This window comes from Nematolebias whitei, chromosome 20 (assembly GCF_014905685.2).
Source record: "Nematolebias whitei isolate Nwh7 chromosome 20, NemWhi1, whole genome shotgun sequence".
Classification (NCBI taxonomy): domain Eukaryota; kingdom Metazoa; phylum Chordata; class Actinopteri; order Cyprinodontiformes; family Rivulidae; genus Nematolebias; species Nematolebias whitei.
The window spans coordinates 29,317,247-29,342,084 of NC_056517.1; the positions used below are offsets into that span (position 1 = coordinate 29,317,247).

General features: G+C 37.8%; 5 protein-coding genes across 5 annotated transcripts in view; 2 read left to right on the forward strand and 3 right to left on the reverse strand.

Annotated features, from left to right (window-relative positions):
* si:ch211-161h7.4 (proteoglycan 4) overlaps positions 1-7,565 on the reverse strand; it is an 11,812-nt gene extending 4,247 nt beyond the window's left edge. The window contains exons 1-12 of the mRNA XM_037693961.1: positions 7,369-7,565; positions 6,936-6,979; positions 6,510-6,574; positions 6,244-6,428; positions 5,743-5,803; positions 5,341-5,554; positions 5,144-5,227; positions 3,993-4,175; positions 3,274-3,866; positions 2,295-2,789; positions 1,205-1,796; positions 1,050-1,117 (exon numbers count right to left, since the gene is read on the reverse strand). Of these exons, the coding sequence (XP_037549889.1) occupies positions 1,050-1,117; positions 1,205-1,796; positions 2,295-2,789; positions 3,274-3,866; positions 3,993-4,175; positions 5,144-5,227; positions 5,341-5,554; positions 5,743-5,803; positions 6,244-6,428; positions 6,510-6,574; positions 6,936-6,979; positions 7,369-7,392 (2,608 nt within the window). The 5' untranslated portion in view covers positions 7,393-7,565. The remainder of the gene's footprint in view (positions 1-1,049; positions 1,118-1,204; positions 1,797-2,294; positions 2,790-3,273; positions 3,867-3,992; positions 4,176-5,143; positions 5,228-5,340; positions 5,555-5,742; positions 5,804-6,243; positions 6,429-6,509; positions 6,575-6,935; positions 6,980-7,368) is intronic.
* A 1,830-nt stretch (positions 7,566-9,395) lies between these two features.
* On the reverse strand, positions 9,396-9,869 carry nanos2 (nanos homolog 2). The gene has a single exon (XM_037693962.1). It carries the CDS (start codon positions 9,867-9,869, stop codon positions 9,396-9,398), a length of 474 nt encoding a protein of 157 aa, XP_037549890.1.
* Positions 9,870-12,138: 2,269 nt separating this feature from the next.
* On the forward strand, positions 12,139-18,134 carry kpna1 (karyopherin alpha 1 (importin alpha 5)). The gene is made up of 14 exons (XM_037694046.1): positions 12,139-12,239; positions 12,846-12,979; positions 13,116-13,229; positions 13,322-13,421; positions 13,684-13,778; positions 13,941-14,072; positions 14,249-14,337; positions 14,444-14,543; positions 14,700-14,863; positions 15,099-15,177; positions 15,256-15,381; positions 15,461-15,588; positions 15,986-16,161; positions 16,410-18,134. Exons 2-14 carry the CDS (start codon positions 12,854-12,856, stop codon positions 16,595-16,597), a joined length of 1,617 nt encoding a protein of 538 aa, XP_037549974.1. The 5' UTR covers positions 12,139-12,239; positions 12,846-12,853; the 3' UTR covers positions 16,598-18,134.
* A 111-nt stretch (positions 18,135-18,245) lies between these two features.
* Positions 18,246-21,776, reverse strand: fam162a (family with sequence similarity 162 member A). The gene is made up of 5 exons (XM_037694047.1): positions 21,595-21,776; positions 20,997-21,074; positions 20,442-20,553; positions 19,397-19,505; positions 18,246-19,115 (listed from the first exon to the last, which is right to left on the reverse strand). The coding sequence occupies exons 1-5, from the start codon at positions 21,635-21,637 to the stop codon at positions 18,990-18,992; spliced, it is 468 nt and encodes a 155-aa protein (XP_037549975.1). The 5' UTR covers positions 21,638-21,776; the 3' UTR covers positions 18,246-18,989.
* Positions 21,777-22,149: 373 nt separating this feature from the next.
* Positions 22,150-24,431, forward strand: mix23 (mitochondrial matrix import factor 23). The gene is made up of 5 exons (XM_037693871.1): positions 22,150-22,201; positions 23,390-23,515; positions 23,608-23,754; positions 24,188-24,247; positions 24,340-24,431. Exons 1-5 carry the CDS (start codon positions 22,151-22,153, stop codon positions 24,388-24,390), a joined length of 435 nt encoding a protein of 144 aa, XP_037549799.1. The 5' UTR covers position 22,150; the 3' UTR covers positions 24,391-24,431.
* Positions 24,432-24,838: the final 407 nt, after the last annotated feature.

Consider the following 24,838-nt stretch of genomic DNA (forward strand, 5'->3'; position numbering starts at 1 on the left):
TATGTATGTATGTATGTATGTATGTATGTATGTATGTATGTATGTATATATATATATATATATATATATATATTTAATTATTAAGGGTCTTTTTAAGTTTTATGATTATTATTGTGTGGGTGTTTATGAAGAAAGGCGCTATGACTTGATATTGGTGTAACTTTAGCTTTTTGAAATATTTAGCCTTTTCTGCCTTTTGTTTGGCTCTCATATAAAATGAATTAAGCTCATTTTACATCCTTCAAATCTTTTGAGCTGTTTACAACCTTTTACTGGTCCTTTCAGCTTATTCTGCTAGTTTCAGTTATTTAGCTGTTTTCTGCTAATTGTAGCTTTTCAGCCAATTCCACCTTTTTATGCTAATTACAGCATATTCTAACTTTTCAGCCAGCTTTTTTAAGCATTGTTTAGTTAATTTCATCTGTTTTCAGATAAATCCAAGTTGTTCGTGTTAATTTCTGCTACTTTCAGCCTAATTAACATGTTTATGCCAATTTCAGCATGTTATGCTCATTTCAGCTTTTCTCTGCTATTTTCAGCTTTTTATGCTATTTCAACTATTTAGCTCTTTTGATGCCAATTTTAGTTTTATCAGCTAATTCCAAATTTTTTTAATCTCATTTCAGCTTTTTCCACTTCCTTCTGGTAGTTTAAGCTTCTTTCTGCCTTTTCAGCTACTTGTCAGTTATTTTTTGCTGATTTCAGACATTTTTTTTGTTGCTAATTTACTAATCTTTGTGCTCATTTCTGCTTATTTAAACCTAATTCAGCAAATAATGTTCTTTCTGCATTCTTCTGCTAATTTAGGCTTGCGCTTCCATTTAAGCTACATTTCAGATTTTTTTTTTTTTTTGCTAATTTCAGCTGTTTTTCAGCAAGTTCTTCTGCAAAAGCATTCACACTGCATTTTCACATGAAATACATGTTATTATTAACATTTTGATAAAGAATTTCAGGAAAGATGCGCATAAATTAGGCTTTGTCTGCGCACACACACACACACACACACACACACACAGGATGTGAGGTAAGACATTTCAAAAACATACCAACGTCATCGTATTCATACTTTTCCATCTCAAGCATGGAGGAGGGTCCACTCCTGAGGACTTTTGGCCTGCAGAAAAATGTGCGAAAATAGTCAAACAACAAAATAAATACAGATGATAGCAAAGACAGAGTTATGAATGTATATTTGCCTTACGTGCCGTCTGACTGACACTTCCTGTCTTGTAGAGTCTTGTGGTTGAGCTGTGTGCCGCTGCGCTTACCAACGACCCCACAGAGCACATCTTTATCGCTGCTGAACAGAGCTGGTGATATAAACTCAGCATCCTTCTCTGCAGGACGGGGCGTGATGTTACGCTTGTTACTCTGATGTGCGTCTCTATTGGTGACCACAGATGTGGTCCCTACACCTGATGTGTTGTTAAATGTTGGCAACGAGCATTTGACAGTTTTGAGTTTTGAAGGTGGCTTCAGGGAAGGCACCGGAGCGCCCCCTGGTGGTTTGGATCCAGCTGCTTCGTTGCCTTTTTTAGGAGTGCCAAGTCCAGGATTGGGTTGTTTTTCCAGTTCTTTCTTAGGTTTGGGTTCCTTATGGTGAAGCTGCTGAGGCCGTGAGGAGGTGCTCTCTAAAACACCAGCAGCATTGTTAACTTCCCACCACTGACTCGGTGGCTTTCTCCTCCGTTTTGCTGGTTCCACTTCCCAGAGCCGATCTTCAGCTGCTGTGGACGTGACAGAAGTTTTTTCACTGGAAGAGTAACCGTAGACTTTCTGAAATACCTCACCTCCTGCGACAATAGAACAAAAATTAGAGTTAGGTTCACCATCAAGATACCTTCCCTAGATTTACTGTTTGCATTTTATGCAGACAATAATGCCACTTTATTTTTTTGCTTTGTAGGCCACTACTTTAGTTGCAGTTTTACTTCCTTTCATGCTACTTTGTATAATCCCCATCAGCAAACAATACACAAATAATAAAAAAATATTTTTGCATTACTGTAGTATAAAGATCAATGTGACGAGTTCATGATACCAAACATTAGAAGCTTCAGTAGGAAACATTTAGTTAAAATGATGATGTTAAAATGTTTATATAGAAGGCAGTTTGGTAAAGTATCAAATGGTATTAATTGTAAAACAGAATTTACAGTAAATAAATATGCATGCACCAATTCATCATTATCAGCAGAATGATCAGTAATGATTTGCAGGTCATCTTAAGTAGGGTATATTAATTATGAACTTTATTTTCAAGCAAAAGATGTGAAAACGTCCCACTTTACCAGAGTTAATACTGACGTCTCTGTGTGTAAAAACCAAGGGGCTGGAGTCCTCCTGATTGAGGTCTTGATCAGGGAACTGCTGCTCCTCCTTTGCCTCCGCTGTGTCAATGATTTCATCTGTTTCTTTCTGGTTTTTTCCTTTCGTCTTTCTTGTTTTGGTCTGTTTACATTTACTTTCTTTAGGTTGATTTGCAAGACTGCTGGATGCCAGCGCAGGCTGCTTCTGACTTTTTTTCTTGTCAGCTTTGTCCTTTTTGGCCTGTACGGTTGGAGCAGTTGTACTTGGCTCCTTAGTACTGTTCTGCTTAGACTTCTTGGGTGGTAGTGGGTTTTCTGCTTCCTCTGCGTTCTGAGAAGTCAACCACCACTGGCCAGTCGGCTTTCTCCTTCTTTTACAAAGATTGTTATCATCTTTAGATGAATGCTCTTCAGAATTAGCTGCCTGCTTGTTTGGTTTAGTTTTTCCATTCACCTTCAATATTGCGATTTCTTTGTCTATAGGGCAGCAAAAAGACAAAAAACACACACACACACACATATACATTATACATACATACATACACACATATATACACACACACACACACATACAGTATATATATATATATATATATATATATATATATATATATATATATATAGATATCTCAACACCAAACAAAACAAAGATTTTTTTTTAATGACTTCTGGGTTTCTTGACAAAGAGGTATTATAAATTGCTTTAATAAGTAACACTCCCTTAATAATGTATAAATCACAAACACTGATAACTGTCAAAACTTCAGTTATAAAAGCAAAACCACAGTGTGAACCTGTTTAAGAGGAAAAATATGCACTTAATGACGGTGTCTTCTGTTCTTTTCTTGGACAAATCTGGACGCAGCATGATTTTTAGAAACGGTAAAAAATGTGAAATAACTTTGACAAGAAATCACCAAAAACAAAATTGAACAGAGGGGAAAAAAAAAAGTCAACTGACCTGAAAATGAACCCTGGTCTTCAGTTTGTGCAGGCTCCTGGTTTGGTTCTTCATAAACATCATCAGCCACCGACACCACCTCCTTTAATGTGTCGCTCCTTTTTCTTGGGGTGATTTCGTTGCCATCCTTAAAATTATTTCTCCCGGTGGACTTTTGTTTTGTTGGTTCAGTTTTCTGGGAGGGATTCTCTGCTACCGCGCTGGCTGTTCTTACAGGATCCTCTACCATGTCTTTGGATGAAACCTTCTTCTGGCGTTTATTTTTCTTTGATTTCTGCTGCTCCATCGGATCAACAGGACAATCCTCTGGAATGGGCAAACTATCTTTAACGTTTGTTTTTGGAATAACAGCCTGACTTTCTGGTTCGTTGTTGGCCGTTTCTGGTGTTTCTTGTGGCGGATCTGTCAGACTGTCCTTTGATTCCCTTTCTGTCAAGCTCTCTTTATCAGTACTGGAAGGTTTGCTCAGTTTTTGTCCCTTCTTTGTGGCATTTTTACTTGGGATGGAAAACCAAAGTGGTGCATCATCTTCCAGAATCAAAAAATCATCTTCTGGCTCAGGAGGAAGTGGAGATGCCTTAACTGTCGACTTCCTGAAAAATATATGTGATAAATAAATCAAAAAGAACACAAGACAACAAGCCTACAAATATGCCCTTAACTGTGGTGGTCCCTCAGATATCAACAAACAGTTTAGATGTGCCCTTAGTTGAACTCACTTTGTTGGTTTCGACTGAACGGTCTGTGTGATCTTCTGCAGAAAGGCAGACATGTCTTTTCCCACACGTGAGGACAGCTCTACAAGTGGCTGCTTGTGAACACTTGCTGCGATGTTCTCAGGAGCAGAACCTTCAGGCTTCCGTCTCACTGCCAGAGCGCACGACTTGGTGCCATCCTGGCTGCTAATAACCATTTAAAAGGCAACAAAATAAGGTTTGACAGCTATTACAGATGACATAATATGCTGCAATAATAAAAGCAGAAGAAAAAAACTTTTGGCAATGGTGGAATACACGGTAATCAATTACATTTACTTGTGTTACTGTAATAAAATGGTATTTGTGTACTGCATTTTTCACTGTATAAGTCACACCTTTTTGTATAAATGAGCATGCCCTGCGACTTATACAGCGAAGTGACTTATTTATGGGCTTTTCCATATTTATAAACCAATTTTTGGCTGAGATATGACAATTTTATTCATTCTGGCATGGAAAATATTGAACACTACCATTTTCAGTCACTAGAGGGCGGTTGAGTCATATGGCAAGCCAAGTGTCTCATTAATGGGTAAAAGTGGCTATTAATGAGACACTTGGCTTGCCATACTGAACCACCTTCGTCTCGCTCCAGAACTTCTGGAGCAAACGTCAAATCAGCTGCATTTCACCGCGCCGCACAGGCGAAATGCAGCTGATTTGACCATTAAAGTGCATTTATTAAGGAAAAGTTCAACTGAGTCACAACTTTGCTATAATTCCGAACAAACAAATAATTATTTTTAAGTGTTAGTCTTGTTAAATTCTTGTTGAAGTCCTCCTTTTCATGCTCCCGAGGCCGCCATTTGGCAGCCAGTCGTTTTATGGCACCACACCGGCCCATGGTTCTGGGCAGGGCTTAATTTGTAAATTAATTGATGCCCCCAAAAATTTGGAATAAAAGAGACTTCATGTTGTGTTTGCCTAATGGCATTTCCAACTATCAAGAAACATAAAATGTGGTGTCTTACAAACAATGAGCCATTACAAGAACGAATCATAAAAGCTTCAACACCGCTTATAAAAATAGCTTCAAATATACAGTAGTTTGGCTTTTTTTGTACTTTGATCACCAGAAGCTCAAACTAAATAAAAATAGTTTTTAAAATTACCACAATGCTTTCACTTTTTTGGGAGTGGCCTTCTTAGCTTGAGCAGCCCTGCTTGGAGGAATCCCCATTTCACCATCATGACTGCTGGAAATAAGGAGAATTGTGGAAACAGCTTAGAGGAAAAAAATACAACGAGAATAGAAAGCAAAATAATTTAACGATTTCTGAAAAGGTTTAAATAAAATAAAGTTTCCTACTTTTCTGTGACTCGTCTATTGAAGTCAGGTTTCTGGGTGGATGGAGGGTTTTTGTCAGGTTCCTCTACAGCTTCATCCTCACAGTTGAAAAGAATCGGTGACACAGCGCTGCCGTTTCCATCAACTGTTTTTTTTATATTTTTTTTATTCATAATCTGTTCAATAGGGCTGGAGGTCTTTACTGGAGTGTGTGCTTTGAAAGGGATGTCCAAATCTGCAGCAAAGAAAGAACTGATCTACCACTTAAAAAGAAAAGTATAACTGCACAAGATTAAAATGAACAAGGACAAAATCTGAAATATTATGGAGAAAATAGAAATTAATTTAAAAAAATGTCCAAATAAAATGTATACGTTAAAAAATATATTAAATCCTCCATTTTTATTAAATTGTGTTTCTTACCAATGTGGGATTTGGGATATGATGATCTTGTAGCAGGTAGAAAGACACAGTCATCAGGATCCTAAATAATTGCAAACAAAACTGTTGAAAGACTCAAAACATCAAATCTAAATTTGAAAGCCTAAACAGATGCACAATCACTTCTGAGATTTTAAACAGGAGCTGTGTTGAAAATTAAAAGACGGTGGTTTTTACACAACACAAGCACATGATAAAACATGAACTGTAACAAGGTTAAGTCAAGTCCTCTGGACGGATTCTTCGTTTGGTCCTCCTTTTTACATGTGAACAGCTAGTTCGGGATGTCAACAACAAACTGGTTGATCCACTATGATGCTATTTATAAGGCTGAGTTTGTTGGAGCTCCTCAGACTTAAGAAGTCGTTAGGATAAAAGACGAAATGTTTCAACAAATAAGAATCCGTCCAGAGGACCGGACTTAACCTTGTTAGATTTATCCATCTGGATTACTGAGCATGCATCAGGACATATAAACTGTACATTTGTAATTTTAGAACGCGTCACTGGCTTGAAGGGACTGTGTGAGGTGACTTGAAGTCCTGGAGGATTTTCTGCTGGGAGTTTTCCCTGCGGGACTGAAGAATTTGATATTTCACTCTGGCTTGTGCCAGAATTAGAAGACTGCAGTGTAACAGAAGTTGGATACAGATCTAGTGTGCCCACATCTGAAAGAAAAAAAAAGGACACACATTAATAGCATCAAAATGACAAACTAACAAAACCTAAAGAATAAAAATCTCAGTCACCAATGTCATCAAATATCTTGTCAACATCCTCCTGTGTTAGTGGTTGCTTCCAATCATTTGATATCCTGAAACATATAGTAATACAGTTGAAACGGTTACAAATCTCACACACAAATGTTAATAACTTTACATATAAAATTAAATTCATAAAATTTGGAGCTATACTACCTTTAAAAAAATGCAAGTAATGTATATGGTATTTAAAACTGGTGAAACATTTAAGTAAATAATCAAATAAAACTCAGCAGGGCACATAAATATATTTGTTTACTAAGCTAAACTGATTGCAGAACATATAAATATACAATTATTGGTTTCTGAATTTAAACATTGTGCCACCACAATAATTAAAAAATTAGGAGCATCTTACATTTGTAGTATAAACACATTAAACCAAATGTATTTTGTGTGCATGTCCAAAAATACCTTTCCTTTTCTGTAATGTAGCAGAGTTTCCTCTTGGGTCTCCTCTGAAAACAGACAAGTTCTTATTAGTTATTCAAGCAGCTACAATCCTATAATTTCAAAAGAAAATTAGGGAGATAATTAATCACTTGAATCATAGACAGTTCATTTAATATAGGATTTATAAAATTAATGCAGTCTCAGTTAGCTCATGTATTTGTAGTTTTACACACAGTAAAAGACCTGCAGATGTCACAGCATACACGTGACCATGGAACTTATTAATCAATGAATAATTAACAAATTTCCAATCAGCTAAGCAGAAATACAATCTTGCTAATCTGTTCAACCACTACCATTAACTTTATTTTATACAACCAGTATATCTGGGTTAACATTTAGCCCTCTTCATACAGATAAAATAAACAAATAGACAACGAGTCCCTTAACTTACCAAGGTAGGATACTTTGTCTCCATTTTTAACGTTACACGAACAGCGAAACTTAACAACCGCTAACGTCATCAGCTAGCTACCATTTTGTTTTCGGCTAAAATATTTTTCTTAATCCTCCGAACGCATTTATTAGTTTGCTCGAATATAATATTAGCGTGAAGGAATTTCATAAGTAACTAAAAGCTGCTGGAGAGACCGTCTCATTATTTTTTTAATCAACGTTAGTTTGAACAAAACAATGGCGCAATTTGTAAATAACCTGCGAGTGCGCGCCTTCTGCATAGCTAAATTGACCCTCGGCGTTGTCTTACAGGATGCATTTTTTTTTTTTTTAAGTATACGTTTCTCCTTATTCTAATTCGTCTAAAATAAGCGTTTTAATTTATAAAAACAAATTTATAGTGAAAAATTATTTTAAGCATGTATAATCTGTATTTTTTTTCTTACTTTATGCCTGAAAGAACTTACGCGGGGATAAATTAAGCACAAAATTTGACATATTCTTCTTCTACATTTTAATTCTTGGAAGGCTGGATATACTGCCACCTTTGGGTCAAAATAACACCATGCAGCAACTACTTTTAAAGGTTAATATTTTTTTTTTTTATTATTGAACAATTGAAGATACAGAACAAGTGAACACACTAACAGAATAAATGACAAACTCAGATACCAATGATACATATAACTAAAATAATTTGTCAGAGGGCTATATTATCTGAGTGAGGTGATCAGAGAGCTTTTTTGCGTGTGGTTTTAAAGGTTAATATCTCAACAGTATTTGCATACTGAACTTCTCAGTTCTTATTTCGCTTGTTAGGTATCTGTTGTTTAGTCACACTACATCTATATAGGTAAAACTAAATAGCCGATGCATAGCGCCACACAAGCTCCAGCTCTTTGTGTGAACTTAACTTGAAGCTGAAACCTACAAGTTTATTTAAACCACACAGGTTTTTTTTCTCAGAATAAGTTAATTCCACAAAATTGCAAATATATATTTATTTATTTTAGTCTCTAAATCTCATTTGTTAAATTCATTTGGCTCCCTCCCAGCAGGTGAGACCAATTCATTTCAATTCAATTCAGTTTATTTATATAGCACCAAGAAGTTGTCTCAGTCACACACCAGAGTTTACTCTGCTATGATTGGCCAATGCACAATACAAGTTTTTAATCAACATAATTTTCAACGTTAAAATATTCTTGGTTGCTGCTAACTGGATAAACAAGGACATGCTCCTGAACAATGCATGTTCCATTTTATTACAAACTTATAGAGAACATATTAGAGCAACTTTTACAAGTGAAGCATTTTGGTATGGAGTCTTGCTCCAACAAAAAGCTACTTTTAATTGATGCAATATTTAACACAAAATAGCTCAGTTTGAATCAGAGAACTGGAAAATGACCCATTCCTGTTAAAAGTTGAAAACAGAAGATGGATTTGTTACATCTTGTGATCAATTCAGCTCCAGTAGACCTCGTGTGAAGCCACAGGGTTATAGTTTCATATTGTGTACAAGTTTATCTTCTGTAGCCTATAAGTCAACTTACACTAGTGGCTTTAAGGGGAAATTTAATCTCATGAACCAGACATCCATCCATCCATGCATTATCTGTGTCTGCTTCTTCTTTTTCGGGTTGCGGGGGTCACAAACAAAATTGATATAAAGTTTTAGACGTTGCATATAAGAAACATCAACAGAATTGTCTTTTTTTTTTTTTCAAACTCTTTATTATAAATGGAACAAGCAGTTCTGCATCTTTATGTTTCTGAACTCATTACAAACAAAAAGAAAAGCACTTGTCGCATATAGGGGACTCTTCCTATAAAAATCATCATTCATACAAATGAAAAGTTTTAAAACCAACCATCATTTAACAGCATCTTTATGAAGGCTGCAGAAGAAGTCCAAACAGGAAGCAGCTTTGAACTGGGTGCATTCTGCAGGAACACATCCCAACATCTCCATGGGATCTTTCTCGGGTAATTATGTACAGTTCCCTCTGAATCCATCCGCAGTTACCAGAACTTGAAGCCTGGCAGCATCCTGGCCCGCTCCTGTTTGACCTGGGGACAGTACCTGCGGGTGTGGGCCTGGTCCCCGGTGGCATCACAGATGGGGCAAGTGTACCTGCGGAGGACAGGACACAGGACCTTCCCGTCGTTGTGTCTGAGCGTGTGGGACCTGAACACCCGGGCGGACTCTCCGTTCTGCTTGCAGAAGCGGCAGTAGTTTGCAGAAGTCCCGCTGCTGCAGCTGCTGCTGGAGCTCGTGGAGTTTTCAGAGTCTCTCCGCTGCTTGGACCAGGTCCGGATCTGCGCTCCTAGCTCCATCTTTGGCTCCCCGGTGCCTCCCAGGTCCTCCTCCTCCTCCTCCTCCTCTTCCTCACGCCGGCCGCAGAGCTGTTCCAGCAGCCTGCTCAGGTTCATGTAGTCGTGCCACATATCGAAGCAGTCGGAGTTCTGGACTTCCACTTTTCTTCTTGCGCTCATTTTGGGAAGAAGAAATGCGCAGCGTTTGCGTCAGAGCGCACCAGAGTATTTATAGACACAACAAAGCGAACGAGTTGCAGGTGTTTGGTGGCGCAGACTGATGGCTTTTCTTTTATCTGAATCATAAATCATTAGGGTCTTTCTCTCTCTTTATCTTAGTATAAAAAAAAAACTAATATTTTGATGTTTTTATCTAATTATTTCCTTTACTGACAGTGAAAAATCAACAAAATATAGACAGGCAGTCATGACACTGATGCAATTTAAGCATTAGACAAATCTTTTTTTTTTTTTTTTTTTTGCAGGTGCACCTGTTTTGCTTTAATGGTGACATTCATTCATTCAACCTAAAAGCAAAAAAAAAAAAAAAAAAAGTTTTAGGCTTAATCATCCAGGTAGATAACAACAACAACCAAAAAAAGGTGAAATCATTTAATCTGAACCAGTTTCTTTAAGGGAGAAACCTAAAAAAATGTTAAGTTTGTTCAACTGTCCCCCTCTTACAATGCTGTTATTGCTAGTATCATTCAGCCCCCTGTGAATAGCAAGCAGCCATCAGGCTCATGGTCCTCCTTGATCATGTGAACAGTTTTGAATGTCAACAACAAACTGTTTGATCCGCTATGAGAAGGTGCTATTTACAAGATGGAGCTGAATACAGCTCAAGCTGAAGAAGTCTTTCGGATGAAAGACGAAACGTTTCTACAATTTTTTTTTTGTTTTTTTGAATCGTTCAGAGGATTTGACTTAACTTTTTTAAATTGTTCTACCTGGATTATTGAGCATGCATCAGGATATTAAGGGAGAAACGTTTCGTCTTCAATCCAGAAGACTTCATCAGTCTGTAGCCTGCCAAACAGATTTGTCCCATAAGTAGCTGCGTTTCAAGTCAACTTCCTGTTGGAATCTCAGAAGCAGGCTTTTAACACATGCAAAAAGATCCGTCCAAAACAATTAGGCTGTTTCTGTGAGTAGCAAGTCGACCATCTGGCCTAAAACATTTGATTGTTATACATGATGATGGATTGTTTTGGATGGATGGTCTGTTGCATGTGTTAAAAACCTGCTTCTGAGATTCCAACAGGAGGTTGGCTCATTGAATGCTACTTATGGGACAGATCTGGTTGGCAGGCCACACACTGATGAAGTCTTCTGGATGGAAGACGAAACGTTTCTCCTTTAAAGAAACTGGTCCAGATGACATAAGTTAACTTTTTTGTTCTTTATTTATACAGGTTATGTCTCATTGAGCCGCGTGGACTCATTTACAAGAGTTTTAAACAAACAGAAAAGGTACAAATATGAAAAAAACATATAAAATGAAAAGTAAATAAAGGAAATAAAAGCGAAACAAAAACAGTAAAAAAAAAAGTCAAAAACAGCTACATTGTAAAGCTGTAGCTGTTTTTGTCAGTTTTTTTTTGTTTCGTTTTTTTATTCCTCTATTTACTAACATAGCCAAATTTATCCGTTCTGTAATTGTTTTGCCTTATGTGCATAAGGTTAGACATCAAACAGGTGTAAATAAAGAAAACATCACAAACATGTGAGTTGAAGAAAGTAAGTGTGCTTCTTTTCACTTTTGTTTTATTTTTGATTTCTCTACTTCTATATAGGCCTATATATAATTGCATTACAATATAGTGGAAAAAATAGTAATTAGTTATAAACAGTTTCCTATAAAGTGCAGTTTTTTGTTTTGTGGAACAGCTTGTCTTAACACCTCATTATTCATTCCAAACATGTTTAGTGTTTATAAACTGAATTTTAAATAACTACATTTTCTGTGCAAGTGCTCCTTTTCGTCTGTTTTGGTTTCAAGAAAGGAAACTTGCATATTTTATTTTGCCTATCAATACACTGTGTTGTGCCTGGTTGTCACTGATTAGAGGCCAGACAGTATGGTGATGATAACATGTGTGTGTGTTTGTGATGTTCGTGTGTCTGCACAGACGACGCGTGGTCAACCTCAGGTCACTTGATGGACCTTGGCGCCGCGTGTCTACTTAAAACATAATGCCACATTGACACCTGCGCCTTTTTGGCATCACTTTCCTAACACCTGAAAGAGTGCGGACGGTGGCGCGGTGAATTCAAACGGTCTTTTATCCTGCGCAAACTCGTTGTCTGCGAGACATGGCGTCCTTCAAAAATTACGGTGAGTTTTCTTTATACTTCTACGTCGCTCGTTTTGTTTGTAGGCGGAGCTAGAATTACGGACGCTTGTGCGCATGTCTGTTCTTGTGCGTAGCAAAGCTACGCAGGGAGTTCCTTGTGCGTTAAATACAACGCATGCGCAGTAGTATACCGGCGACGGCTGTACGAACGGTGGCCTAACGAAAAAAGGGGATTAAGAGTCCAATCTGACAGGTCAGATACTTTTATATTTACATTTTTTTTATCAAGACTGTTTGGTGAGCTTTAACAATGGCAATATATATTTTGTTATTATTTGAGTCAGAAACATTTTTTATGAAACGTCGGTTTGTTGAGTGCGTTGATCTTGGTCTCGAGCTAGGCTAACGTCCAGTTAGCCAGTAGCGGAGGCTAATACTGGCTAATACCGCTGTGACTTCTGTAGTTTGACCAAGTATAGACGTTAATTTCGATTTGACCTGGGTTTTTCAGTAGTGTGAATTAACTACGGAAAGTTTTATCTCTTGCTTAGGCAAACGTGGCATGATTTCGTTACCTTTAAGTCAAGCAGTGTGGTCAGTGAAAGCTAACCTGCTAAGGTGTCTTATTGCCTTAGTTGTTAAGCAATGTTTGCTTTGAGGAATGAGCTACTCAGTAGCTGTAAAAGACATCTGAAGTCAATGTTACGGCCGTAGTTTGGGATTTTCCTGCCTAAAGGGACCGACTCCGTGTATTTCAAAGTTGATGGTAAACCTACGAACTGTGTATAAACTAGGAGCTCTGTTTCAGCCATTAAATTCAAAATCATGTCAGCAATAGACTTGTTTACTTTGTTCTCAGGCTACACCATGAGTCAAGGTAAGGACAATGCACGACTCAAGAGCTACAAGAACAAGTCTCTCAACACGGATGAGATGAGGAGGAGGAGGGAAGAGGAAGGCTTGCAGCTACGAAAACAGAAGAAGGATGAACAAGTAAGCAAAGTGTGGAATATACAACAGTGAATTGATAAACCAGTCAAAATTATATTGAAGTTTTGTACATCTCGACTTAACATTGAGAAAGCGCAGAGTATATACTGAAACAGATTCCTCTACATCTTTGTTACAGCTTTTTAAAAGAAGAAATGTTGCCACGGTGGAAGATGACGGCACCGTCGAGGATGATGGAATGGCAGATAGTGGCTATCTGGAATCGCAAGCCAACAACCTGGACCCAAGCACTGTGAGAAAACATTCCAACTCAACACGAAGCCATCATTTACCTGTACTTGTTTACTTTTTGTGAAACATATGCATTATCACTGCACCTTACAGGGTGGGGTGATCTCTGAAGACATGATTCAGATGATCTTCTCCAGCTCTCCTGAGCAGCAGCTAATAGGCACTCAGCGCTTTAGGAAACTTCTCTCTAAAGGTATGATTCCCTTGACTTTGTGCATTTTCTTGTGCGTGTGTTTCTCTTTGTGCATAACAGTGGACTTTATTCTCTAGGCAATGTTTTGCAATTTTTTTTTTGTTCTTTTACTTGTGAATTAAAGATACTGGTAGTGATGTTTTCAAAATCTGCAACTCTGGCCTATTTTTTACTAAAGTGTCCATCGTTTGCATTTTTGTTATTAAATCATTTTGACTACTTGTTGACATTTTGCTTTCCCACCACTGTATGACTCACACAGAACCCAACCCGCCTATTAATGAAGTTATAGCCTCTCCTGGGGTGGTGGAGCGTTTTGTTGAGTTTCTGAAGAGAAGAGAAAACTGCACGTTGCAGGTACATTTCACCTTTTGTTTCCGTATAATACCCATGTGAAAATGCAATTGAAGTTAATGAAGCTGAAGCTTTTGATTATTAAGGCGTTACAAGAATAAACTCTGCCTTCTATTGTCAACGCTGTGTGTAGTTTAATACTATTAATGCATTTTTTTTTTTTAGTTTGAGGCCGCTTGGGTGTTGACCAACATTGCTTCAGGTACATCCCACCAGACACGGGTTGTGATTCAGGCAGGAGCTGTTCCTATTTTCATAGAGATGCTCAGCTCAGACTTTGAAGATGTGCAGGAACAGGTAAGATTTCCTGACTCTACGTCATCACTCTGTCAGGCAATCCTTTTTAAGTGTACATGTCCATGAGTTCAGCAAAAAAAAAACTAGTTCTGTAACTGGCCAATCATTGCTGTATTGAAAATAGCACTTTGCTATATTGGTTGTTGTCTGACTTGAATAAATGCTTTACTTACCAGGCGGTGTGGGCCTTGGGAAACATAGCAGGTGATAGCACAGAATGCAGAGACTTTGTCATAGAATGTAACATCTTGCCTTCCCTGCTGCAGTAAGTGGCAACTCTGTTATTGGTTTAAAAAAAAACAAAAAAAAAACTAAATATACATGAAATCAAAAGAACTTGCCAATTTTAGTCTTTAAAATTTCACTTGCAGGTTATTGGCCAGACAGAATCGTCTAACAATGATGAGAAACGCAGTGTGGGCGCTCTCAAACCTGTGCAGGGGAAAAAACCCACCCCCAGACTTTGCTAAGGTAATTTACCAAGATTTTATTGCTACACTACAGCAAAGCTCACATTTCACCATCACAAGGCAGATTGTTTATATCTGAACCAAAGGGGGTACATGCTTCCAGAACTCAGAACTGTGACCCACTTCCTGTACTTCTCCATCTCCCTGTTTCTTCTAGGTGTCCCCATGCCTCAGTGTGCTGTCCTGGCTGCTATTTGTCAATGACACAGACATTCTAGCTGATGCATGCTGGGCATTGTCCTACCTGTCTGATGGCCCTAATGATAAAATCCAGGCTGTTATTGACTCAGGAGTCTGTCGGAGGCTGGTGGAACTGCTGATGTAAGACTGTACACCAAAATTACTGAGATTGTTATTAGAAACTGTTTATTAGAGTCTAGTTTATTGGGAGTAAGAAGGAAGCCAATATTGGCTGAGGCACTAACAGAATCTTGCATGAGTCACTTCTACTACTTTGGCTATGGAATCAAAATATAGATTCATTACAAACATTTTACTAACTTAAGCAACAACTTCAGACAGGCTGCTGACTGGATACAATTGCGCTTCCCTCTAGGCACGCGGATTATAAGGTGGTGTCTCCTGCACTTCGTGCCGTTGGGAACATCGTCACTGGAGATGATCTGCAGACACAAGTAATGGCACACTCTGAACAAACTCTTTTAATGTTTGCGCTGAAGGAATTGGGATGTTTAATGTATTTTTCCTTTCAGGTGATTTTGAACTGTTCAGCGTTGCAGTCTCTACTGCACCTTCTGGGTAGCCCCAAGGAGTCAATCAAAAAGGAAGCTTGTTGGACAATTTCCAACATCACAGCAGGGAATCGAGCACAAATACAGGTCTGTCTGCACACTTTTTGTTTTTCTCTTAGAAGTTGAGTAATTGGTGCACACCTCCTAATTATTTATTTCCCTGCAGATGGTGATAGATGCAGGTCTGCTGCCTCTTCTCATCACCATCCTGCAAGTAGCAGAGTTTCGCACACGAAAGGAGGCAGCGTGGGCCATTACCAACGCCACTTCAGGGGGCTCTGCAGAGCAGATTAGGTACGACACCAGTGTGCTTTATACTATAAACAGTTGATTCTCTAAGACAGTTTATGCTACTGGAATTAGTTCATGAAAACACATTTTAGCTTTTGATTTTCATTTATTGCATAAGTTCAGGGTTCCTCTGAGACTATACAGTTTATATTTTCAAATGAATATACCGTAAATTCTCAAAACTGCGTATAACAATTAAATAAATTCTGCCTTGTCTTAATATTTGTTATTGGACAATGGATTATTTTATAAACCATTATTAGGAACTCAAGTGTAGTTTGTACTTTTTTAACCTTTTTATTTTTTGTAACTGGGATTTTACATCCTGTATTAATCAAATTAGTTTTTATTGTTTAATGAGCTATGAAGATCAATTCCAGATGTTTGCTGCCACCTACAGGCATCTCGTGGAGCTTGGTTGCATAAAACCTCTGTGTGACCTGCTCACGCTCATGGATTCCAAAATAGTCCAGGTGGCTCTGAATGGTTTGGAGAACATTTTGCGACTGGGAGAACTTGAGGCCAAAAGGGGAGGAGGCATCAATCCTTACTGTGCGCTCATCGAAGAGGCCTATGGTTAGTGCACGTTAAAATCATTCCTCTTGGAGAGAAGCGCCACATAATCTTGACCTTTTTTTTTTTAAAGGGATGACATAGTTCACTAATTGTATGTAAAATATCAAATAATGTATATTTGTGTTAAGATGTTTTCATATATTACGTTTTTATAATGCTAAAACTGCCAAGAAAACATGTAAATAATTCAACGCGAGCCTGAAGTCAGAATGTGTCACTGTAATTTTTTCTTCTTCTCTGCCTCTCAGGTCTAGACAAGCTGGAGTTCTTGCAGGGCCATGAGAACCAGGAAATCTATCAGAAAGCCTTCGACTTGATTGAGCGCTACTTCAGCACGGATGATGAGGACCCGTCTCTTGCTCCAGCTGTCGACCTGCAGCAGCAGCAGTTCCTCTTCCAGCAGTGTGAGGCCCCGATGGAGGGCTTCCAGCTATAATGCTAAACCTGCACCTAACGTGCTCCAGCTTCATCCTCGCCTCATGCTCACTTCTCTCAGTCTCTGCCCTACAGCCAAGATCCGGAGTGGTGACGCCCTCCGGCAATTCCTCCTTTTCCTTCTCTTGGCATCAGAGACAGATTAAGTCGTTATCATGATTATCTAAAGATCTACCATTTTAGGAGCACGTCTGCGCGTACGTCCAACATGGGTCAGTTTCTGCAGTCCTGTTAAGCCAGTTTGTTGAAGGTTCAGTTAGTCATTTCCGTTTTGTGCCGACTTCTTTATCATCTGAACCTCATCATCTGATCAGGGCCCCAAGTTTCTCCTACTTGCAGATTTTCCTCGTAATGGCATCTCCACATTACTCTTTGGATTTTCTCTTCAGCTCATCAAGAACAAGACCCCCCCCCCCCCCCCCTTGCCCGTGTTGGTTCATTTAGGATTGACAAGCTCCAAATGTAAATGGGAGAATTTGGACTGTGCTGTTTATCTGAAGCATTAATGACCTGACAAAAGATGTCCCGTCTGCCTTCTCCCCTTCAGAAAATGATCTAACCTAAACACTGGACTGACTTTGAAAGGTTGACCACAACAGACTTCCTATAAAAGGCACTTGATTCTCGGAGGTTTAATTTCCTCACCACCTCTTCAAACCACAGATGGACTAATTAGAAACTTGACGTAGTCGCTGTGGGGTGGAGTCTGTCGGTGGCAAACCAAGCTGCTTGCATTCCCACCTGAGTTTCATATCATTCCTCTAACCAGTATTGGGACATCTTCCTCCTGCACTGGCTCTATCCTCGAAGAGTTTAGACTGCCTCTTCTGGTGTGATACAAAAATGCCCATGGAATCATGGGAATTGGAGTCTTCCCTTGCACTGAAACTATTGGATGGACTTGGACAAGACAAAGCAGACTATATAACTTGAGATTCTGTCCAGCAGCAATCTTTTTTTTTTGTTTGTTTGAATTATGCTATAAGTTCATTTAATTTGCAGCACTTTAGTTCTGGACTGATGCCTGTTCATTGACGGGCATTTCTACATTCGCTTTTTAATTGTCTGACACAGCTCACCCTCAGGAAGCGAGACGTAAAGAGAGGTGGTGTTTTCCTCTTTCCCCTCCCAGTTTAACAACTACACAGTTTCGCCTCTTCAAAAAGGAACAGGCTGATTTTTGACTGAAACTGTCGGCAAATGTTTTGTCACAATCAGATGATCATGTTGCCTAAGAAAATTAGAGCTTGATTTGTACAAAGTAATATTCTGCATTTGGAAAATTGGCTGGTTTTTAAATTGAGGAGTCTAAAACATGACTTTCCAATATGATCAGGTAGAATTTTTTTTTTTCCCCAATTTGATCATGCCAAATCAGCACAAAAATCAGTTCTTAGACCAGAGGAATTTTTTTTTTCTCAATTTTTGTATTTTATTGGAGTTTGCATCTGTAACTGATGGTGCCATAATACCTGTTCAACAAAAATCTTCCGTATGATTTCAAATGTAAAAAAAAAAAATCCACATAAAAAAAAAAACTTTAAAGTCTGGCAATCACCGTAGTTAGCACAACTGAATGTTTGTTTACCAAGTCCTGTTTGCGTTGCTTATTTTTGTTTTGCGTCTCAACAGGAGATGAGCAGCTCTTCATGTTCATTACAGTTCGTTGTGTTTGTTCATCTTGTCCTCTGTTATGCCATTTGCATAAAAGTTGTTTCATAAACATACAAGTGGTAAGTGAATCAGTTTTATTGGTATGCATGGTCTCTTGCTAAATAATACACTCTTAATGACGTTACAAAAATGGCAACTTTTACAAAACGGAGCTAATTTGTCCAAACATTTTTCTTGACACTTAATATAAACTGGTACATTTTCCTACATACTGTATATTAACTGGTTGAGGACATTTCTGTTAGCTTTAGGGTCTTCATCCAGAAAAATCAGCTTTAATAAAGCCAGATTACACACCTTGAGAAGCATTTATTAAACTATTTTTGCTTTTGGTGATTTCTTTCTACAAACGAAAGCCACAACGGCTTTAAACTCATTGAACAAAACGATAAACATTTACTACTGCACTGCTTCTTATGAAAAAAACTAAAGACCAGTACAAGATTTGTGTATTTAAAGTGTAGCACTTCTCCAAAACAGACTGTATTTTCCCCGTCACAACAGTTAAGAGCTAACGCTGAAGCATGTTGGCGCTATTAAATAAAAAGGTGCCTTCAACTTTTCTGCACAAGTTCTCGAACAGTAAGGCCAATCCCCTGGGTTAGAAAGTGCTAATAAATACCATCTGCTCTGATTATTTTATGGTTCTGCTCCTCTAAGGTGGGAGCAGGAAGGGAGACACTGCTCAAAGTTTGAAAAATGTGTTAACTTTTTTGGGATCAGCGCTCCTTCACTGAGTCTTCTGAGCCAAAGCTTCTGTCTGCTTCTGCTTTCTGTTTTTCCTCCCTCCACTTGGCTCTCATCTCCATGCCGTATGAGGTCAGGGACTCATGTCTACTTGCAGCCTGTGAAAACAATTGGAACAAAAAAAAAAAGCCTTTAATATGTGATATTTATTTTGAAACTATGCTGTTTTTGAAGATGTGTAACTTTCTGCATCTGTTTAGAAGTCATCAAACCAAACGTGACATCTGAGAAGTTTTACTCCTGCTTTATTCATAAAGTTACGAAGAGGCTGCGAGCGCAGACAAGTACAGATCCTGTTCTTCCACTTCCTTGTTTTTCCCCTCGTAGGCAGCTACTGAAAGAACGTGTGGAGAAATTTTGCACCGTCACCGTTACTCACCCTTTTGCCCGAAATCACCATCAACACGCAGCCCACTATTGTCAGCGCTATCATCGCATAAGCAACTTGTATTCTGATTTTGTTCCTGGCAAAGTCGATCGTATGGAACCTAAAATAAAGTTGTTAAAAAAAACATTTGGTCATAAAAATAATTTTTTACGCTTTTTTATTTTTTTTAACTCAAATACATTAACAGTAATGTATTTTGTATAATACCTGTAACTTTTCAAACTTCTCATCTAAGATCAACATTTTTATTAACAAGTGTTTTGACACGTTCCTAAATTGTTACAGAGTTTGTTCAGTGTTCCTTGAATGCAACAAGTGGGATGTTTTACCTACTGAGCATGACAAGCAGATTTTTTTTTTTTTGTAATCTCAGTAGCAGAACTACGGTGGCCCTAAGGTGTAAATGAACATTTGAAAAAACGGAATTGCATTAAGCCGAAGCGGCTCGCATCACGTTAGAAAAAACGGAATTACATTTGAAAAATCTGAATATTTGAAAAAACTGAATTAAATCAAGCCAAACAGGAAGTTTTTTTTTTTTTTTTTACTTTACTAACGGCATTAAACTGAACAACAGATCAATATACAGTACACGCACAGCGGAGATGCAGCTAGTATGCCATCCTTTTTACTGTATCTCTGTTGTGTGTGTACTGTATATTGTTCAGTTTTATGCTGTTAGTAAAGTAAAAAAAACACCTTCCTGTTTGGCTTAATGTAATTCCGTTTTTTTCAAATGCAATTCCGTTTTTTCTAATGTGATTCGGGCCACTTCCGCTTTGGCCACTTCCGCGATGGCTTAATGTAATTCCGTTTTTTCAAGTGTTCATTTACAACTTAGGGCCACCGTACAGAACAGATGAAATCTCCACCCTGATGTCAGGAGTCGCTGTAATGACCTCCAGCTAAAACGTGTTCTGTTCCACAGGGCCAGCTGCACCACTCATTCAGTTAGTTTGCTTTGTTCTCGTGATGTGAAGGCAATCGGACAGCGATGTGTTGGGAGGTCTGGTTTAAACAGGAGAAGACCACTTACGACACGGTCTCTGGTATCTGGTCCTTGGATTTGAAGCGGCCTGTCCAGATTAACAACTTCTTGTCCATCTCAGAGGGTACGTAGCCTGGGACTTTAAATGCTGGACTGGATTCTGTATGAAAGGAACATGTAAACAAAGAGAAACAAAACAAACCGATGCACGTCAGCTTATCCGTTTTCCTAAACAAATCAGCGATTTTTTTTTTTTTTTTTTCCCCCATCACAGAACACATCACATTTCCTGTGTTCCTCTCGGTCCTTTGGGTCCAAAAGCAAACATCAACACTTCTATCCGTTGAAAGCACTCTGGAAGATGTGCTGAAAATCCATTTACAAAGAGTCTTACACCATCTTGATAAATTACATTCTACTTTAACGGTTTTTACAAGTATTCTACATTTAAAAGGAACATCCTGTAAATGCGATATGACATTTAATCATTTCCTACATGGCAACAAAGAAAATGTTTAGAGGATCATGTTGCGTTGGGGGTAGGGCATGCTGAGACAAAATGAAAAAATAAAAATTAAGAATTTGTGATCCAAAAGCTCTTACCTTTTACTGAAGCTGCAGGCGAAGACTCTGCTTTGGTCTCCTGCAGTTTATTACTGCACATCCCTCTGATTCTCTGACCTGTTTAGAAATTAAACAAAAATATATTTTATAGTGCTGCATTCAAGGATTATTTTAATCTGCTCTTGATTTTCCTAAATCGACAATTTGAGCTCATACAAACTAATCTTACAAACAAATAGTGTTATTATAACGAATAGAAGCAAAACTAGGAAATACTTTTTTCAGCTAATCACAGGCTAAATTCAGAAAAAAATATAATACAATAAGCGTTTTTACATAAAATAAGACGAGTAGAAGAGGAAAAACGAGAATCAAATCTGAGTCAGCTTTATTCGAACTTGGTACCAGTCATATAAAAACGTAATAACTTATATAAAAAAGTTACAGCAGTGCAGAAACCCGACTGCATGTAACCAGTCTTTAAAATAATGTGATATTAAAGAACACACGAATATATATAAATATGTAAACAACCTTACAGCTGTCAGTTTCACACAAATACAATATTATTAAGAAGCAGCAGGACGAGACGGTGCCTGCTAGAGACGTCGACATTACGGAAAATAACAATACGAACCGAGGAGGGTCCTTACGGACAGGCGACATCTGACGAAATTCATGATGAAATCGATAATTTAGTGTCCGTGAAACTGAAAGGGTTTAATTTAAAACAGTCGCAGTCACTACCAGTCCCCTTCAGCTCTTCAACATGAAAGTCAATTAGCTTGGCCGACACAGGCCTGTCATGTAAGATTAGGTGTCAGCAATATGCCTGAAAATTTTATGGGGTCTTAAAAATGTTTGTTCCTAATTTTAACAGTTACCTGCGGTGATTTTCTTCAACATTAATATTTTCTAAAGGTTATGCATCACACACAAAATGGACCGGTCTGATTTTTTTTTTTTTTTTCGCTTAGCACAGACACTAAAAATGTGGTAGTTATAAAATAAAATCTCCGTAGCATAGTATTATGACAAATATATGTACGCAATTAGTTACACTTTATGGTACTTTCAATCGTAATTTAAAAACAAAACAAACTACTCTAAACACATTAAAATAAAATTTCATTCAGGCACTGACTTGAACACTCCTGTCTGGCTCATTCTGTGGAGGACCCTTGCAATCCACTATGGCGGCGCCCGATGAAACTTTAAACTGTGAGGACTTTTCCTTGTTTCAGGTAATTTAAACCAAACATTCATTGATTTTTGTAAACATTTCAAATATGACATCAAACAGAAATATTAGCTTCTGGAGGGATAATTTGTCGGCTTTTTATTTATTGGGTAACGGTGACCCTCCTGCTGCTTCAAGGATCCACACTGGATTACAGAAAAAACTGGCAGCATGTTCTTAGGAATTACCTTCACAAAGGAGTTAACATTAAATGAACCGTGTCTGGGTTTTATTTAAATTATTAGTATGCTATGGTTAATTCATTGTAAATAAAGTCAAATTATAGTTAGGTCTAAAAATATTTGGTGTTTGTTTAACACGTTTTTTTTTATTAGCATCTGCAAGATTACAGCGATTTTAAAAGGAAGCAAACAGAGTAAGCCTGTAGTGTAAATTTCCTTATTTAATTTCAAGGTTTAAGTTAAATAAATGCATGAACTGCTCACGAATTACTACAGTTTTTTAGTAAAACATAGATTTTTAGGCGCTGGACTCAAATGCAGTTTTAAAGACAGAATTGTATGTTTGTCTGTTACTATAGCCAAAGAGAAACAACTAGTGTTGTCAGCCATCATTTAAAATTAAGATAGTTTTATGCAATGGGACATATATGGTGTCAATATGAAAGTTAAGTCAGTTAGATGGTTTATTTCCATTTACACAAAAGCATAACTAAACTTTTGCATTGGAATTATTGTTGCATTAAGTTAACTTCATGAACGTAAAGAAGTAGATAAAAGTAGAGAAGTTAGGCATTTTAAATAAATTTTATTAAAAGTAAATATTTTAACAAAAGGTTTCAAATCTGTACAAGTAATCAAATATTTAAATACTTTATATTTCTCTGATTTTCACTACACACAGCAGATTACTGAAGCAGCTTAGATGTGTCTTAAGATGGTGTAAAATGAAAAGTTCACTGTTCTGGCCAGTATCACACATCACCATTCCTGTTCACTTTTCATGCTTTGTCAGAGTACTATACTTTGGCATAAAATGTATGTCCACAGCCCCCTCCAGAGGTTGTATTCATAAATGCCTTTAACATACCCAGAAATGAGATTCAGCCCATTTCTATTAGTTGCTTAAAGCAAAATTGAAATGTTTTCTTGTTGCTTTTTTAAAAATACAAGCTCAGGCCCTTCATTTCTATGAAGCTGCTGACTGGCTTTGTGTCACCTTGTTTTTTTAGGAAATGCTGAAAGCAATGCGAACTATAGACGACCGCATTGTCCATGCTCTGAACACTACCGTGCCCACAGCTTCATTCTCAGGAAAAGTAGATGCTACGCAAACGTGCAAACAACTCTATGAATCTGTGAGTGTCAGAAGAAAAGTGTTCAAGTTTGTTTCTGTTTTTTTTCATACAGAAGTAACTTTAATTCTACATCTCTTGCCTGCGTCCCACAGTTGATCGAGGCCCATCAGAGCAGAGACAAAGCTATCAAGGCTTGTATAGCTCAGAAATCTGAGTTGGTGGGACAGCTGCGGGAAGAACGAGCGAAAGACGCTGGCAACCTGAAACTAATCAAAAAGCTCAGAAACGAGCAGACCAACGTAAGTGATGTCGCTACAAGAGCAAACACCAAAAAATAAATGTAGCCGTGGGGATCATTTTATTTTTGCGCGTTCACATTTAGAAATATCGCTCCCGGCACCGCTCATTTCACAAAACATGAAATAAAGATTAATTTGCCGAGCTCACAGCTAGGAAAAGTGAATACAGAGTCATTCACCAGGTTCTTCCTAAAAAAAAAAATCTGATACTAAAAAATATGTGCTGCTCGTTTATTTTGTAGTGTGTTAACGAAAAGGTCAGATTCACTTAAAGCAAACTATCAGCTGCAGAACCAAATACAACTTCTGAACAAGAATTTTAATGATTCGCTGTTTGTTTCATTGGACTCTTATTAAGTCGGGAAACTTTTTTTTAAATCACACGGAAATAATAGGACAAACTTTCATCTATTTTGTTTTGTCCTGCCTTCAGTTGAAGCTAATGCGATCAGAGCTGAACGTTGAAGAAGTCGTCAACGATAGAAGTCTGAAGGTAATTTAAACTCAGTATTCTCATCATCCCATAATATCCTTCAACGACATGTGAGACTTCTAGGTTACTTACTGCTTTATCTTTCTTTTCAGGTGTTTTTCGAAAGGTGTAGAATTCACTACATCCCTCCGAAGTCTAAGTAAGACGTTTGAAGAAATAAGTTGCTTCTTTCGAAGTTCTGATCCAGACCAGAGCCGAGCCTGTGAGATTCTGCCGAGTCCTGACTGTAGACTGATCTCCAGACTTCTTGGACCTTTTTTTTTCCTCCACTTCCGTCTTGTTCTGTAATTATTGTTTAGCAGTACCACCGCTGTAAAAGTGTCATCTGTGTGCTTTCTTATGAAGCATTATTGTACAGAGATTTTTAAAAAAAGATAATGAACTGTTTTCAAGTGACTTCTGTTGTTTTTGTTTTACATCATTTGCAATAATTCCGAGTTAATTAGTGAATCAAAGGGATATAACTAATTAGTGTGTGTTTGATTGTTTTCTTAATTTCATAGACATATTTAAGTTTGGAGGTCCACAACAGAGAGATTAAGTTTTAGATGGTTGATTATGATGATGATGATGATGATGATGATGATGATG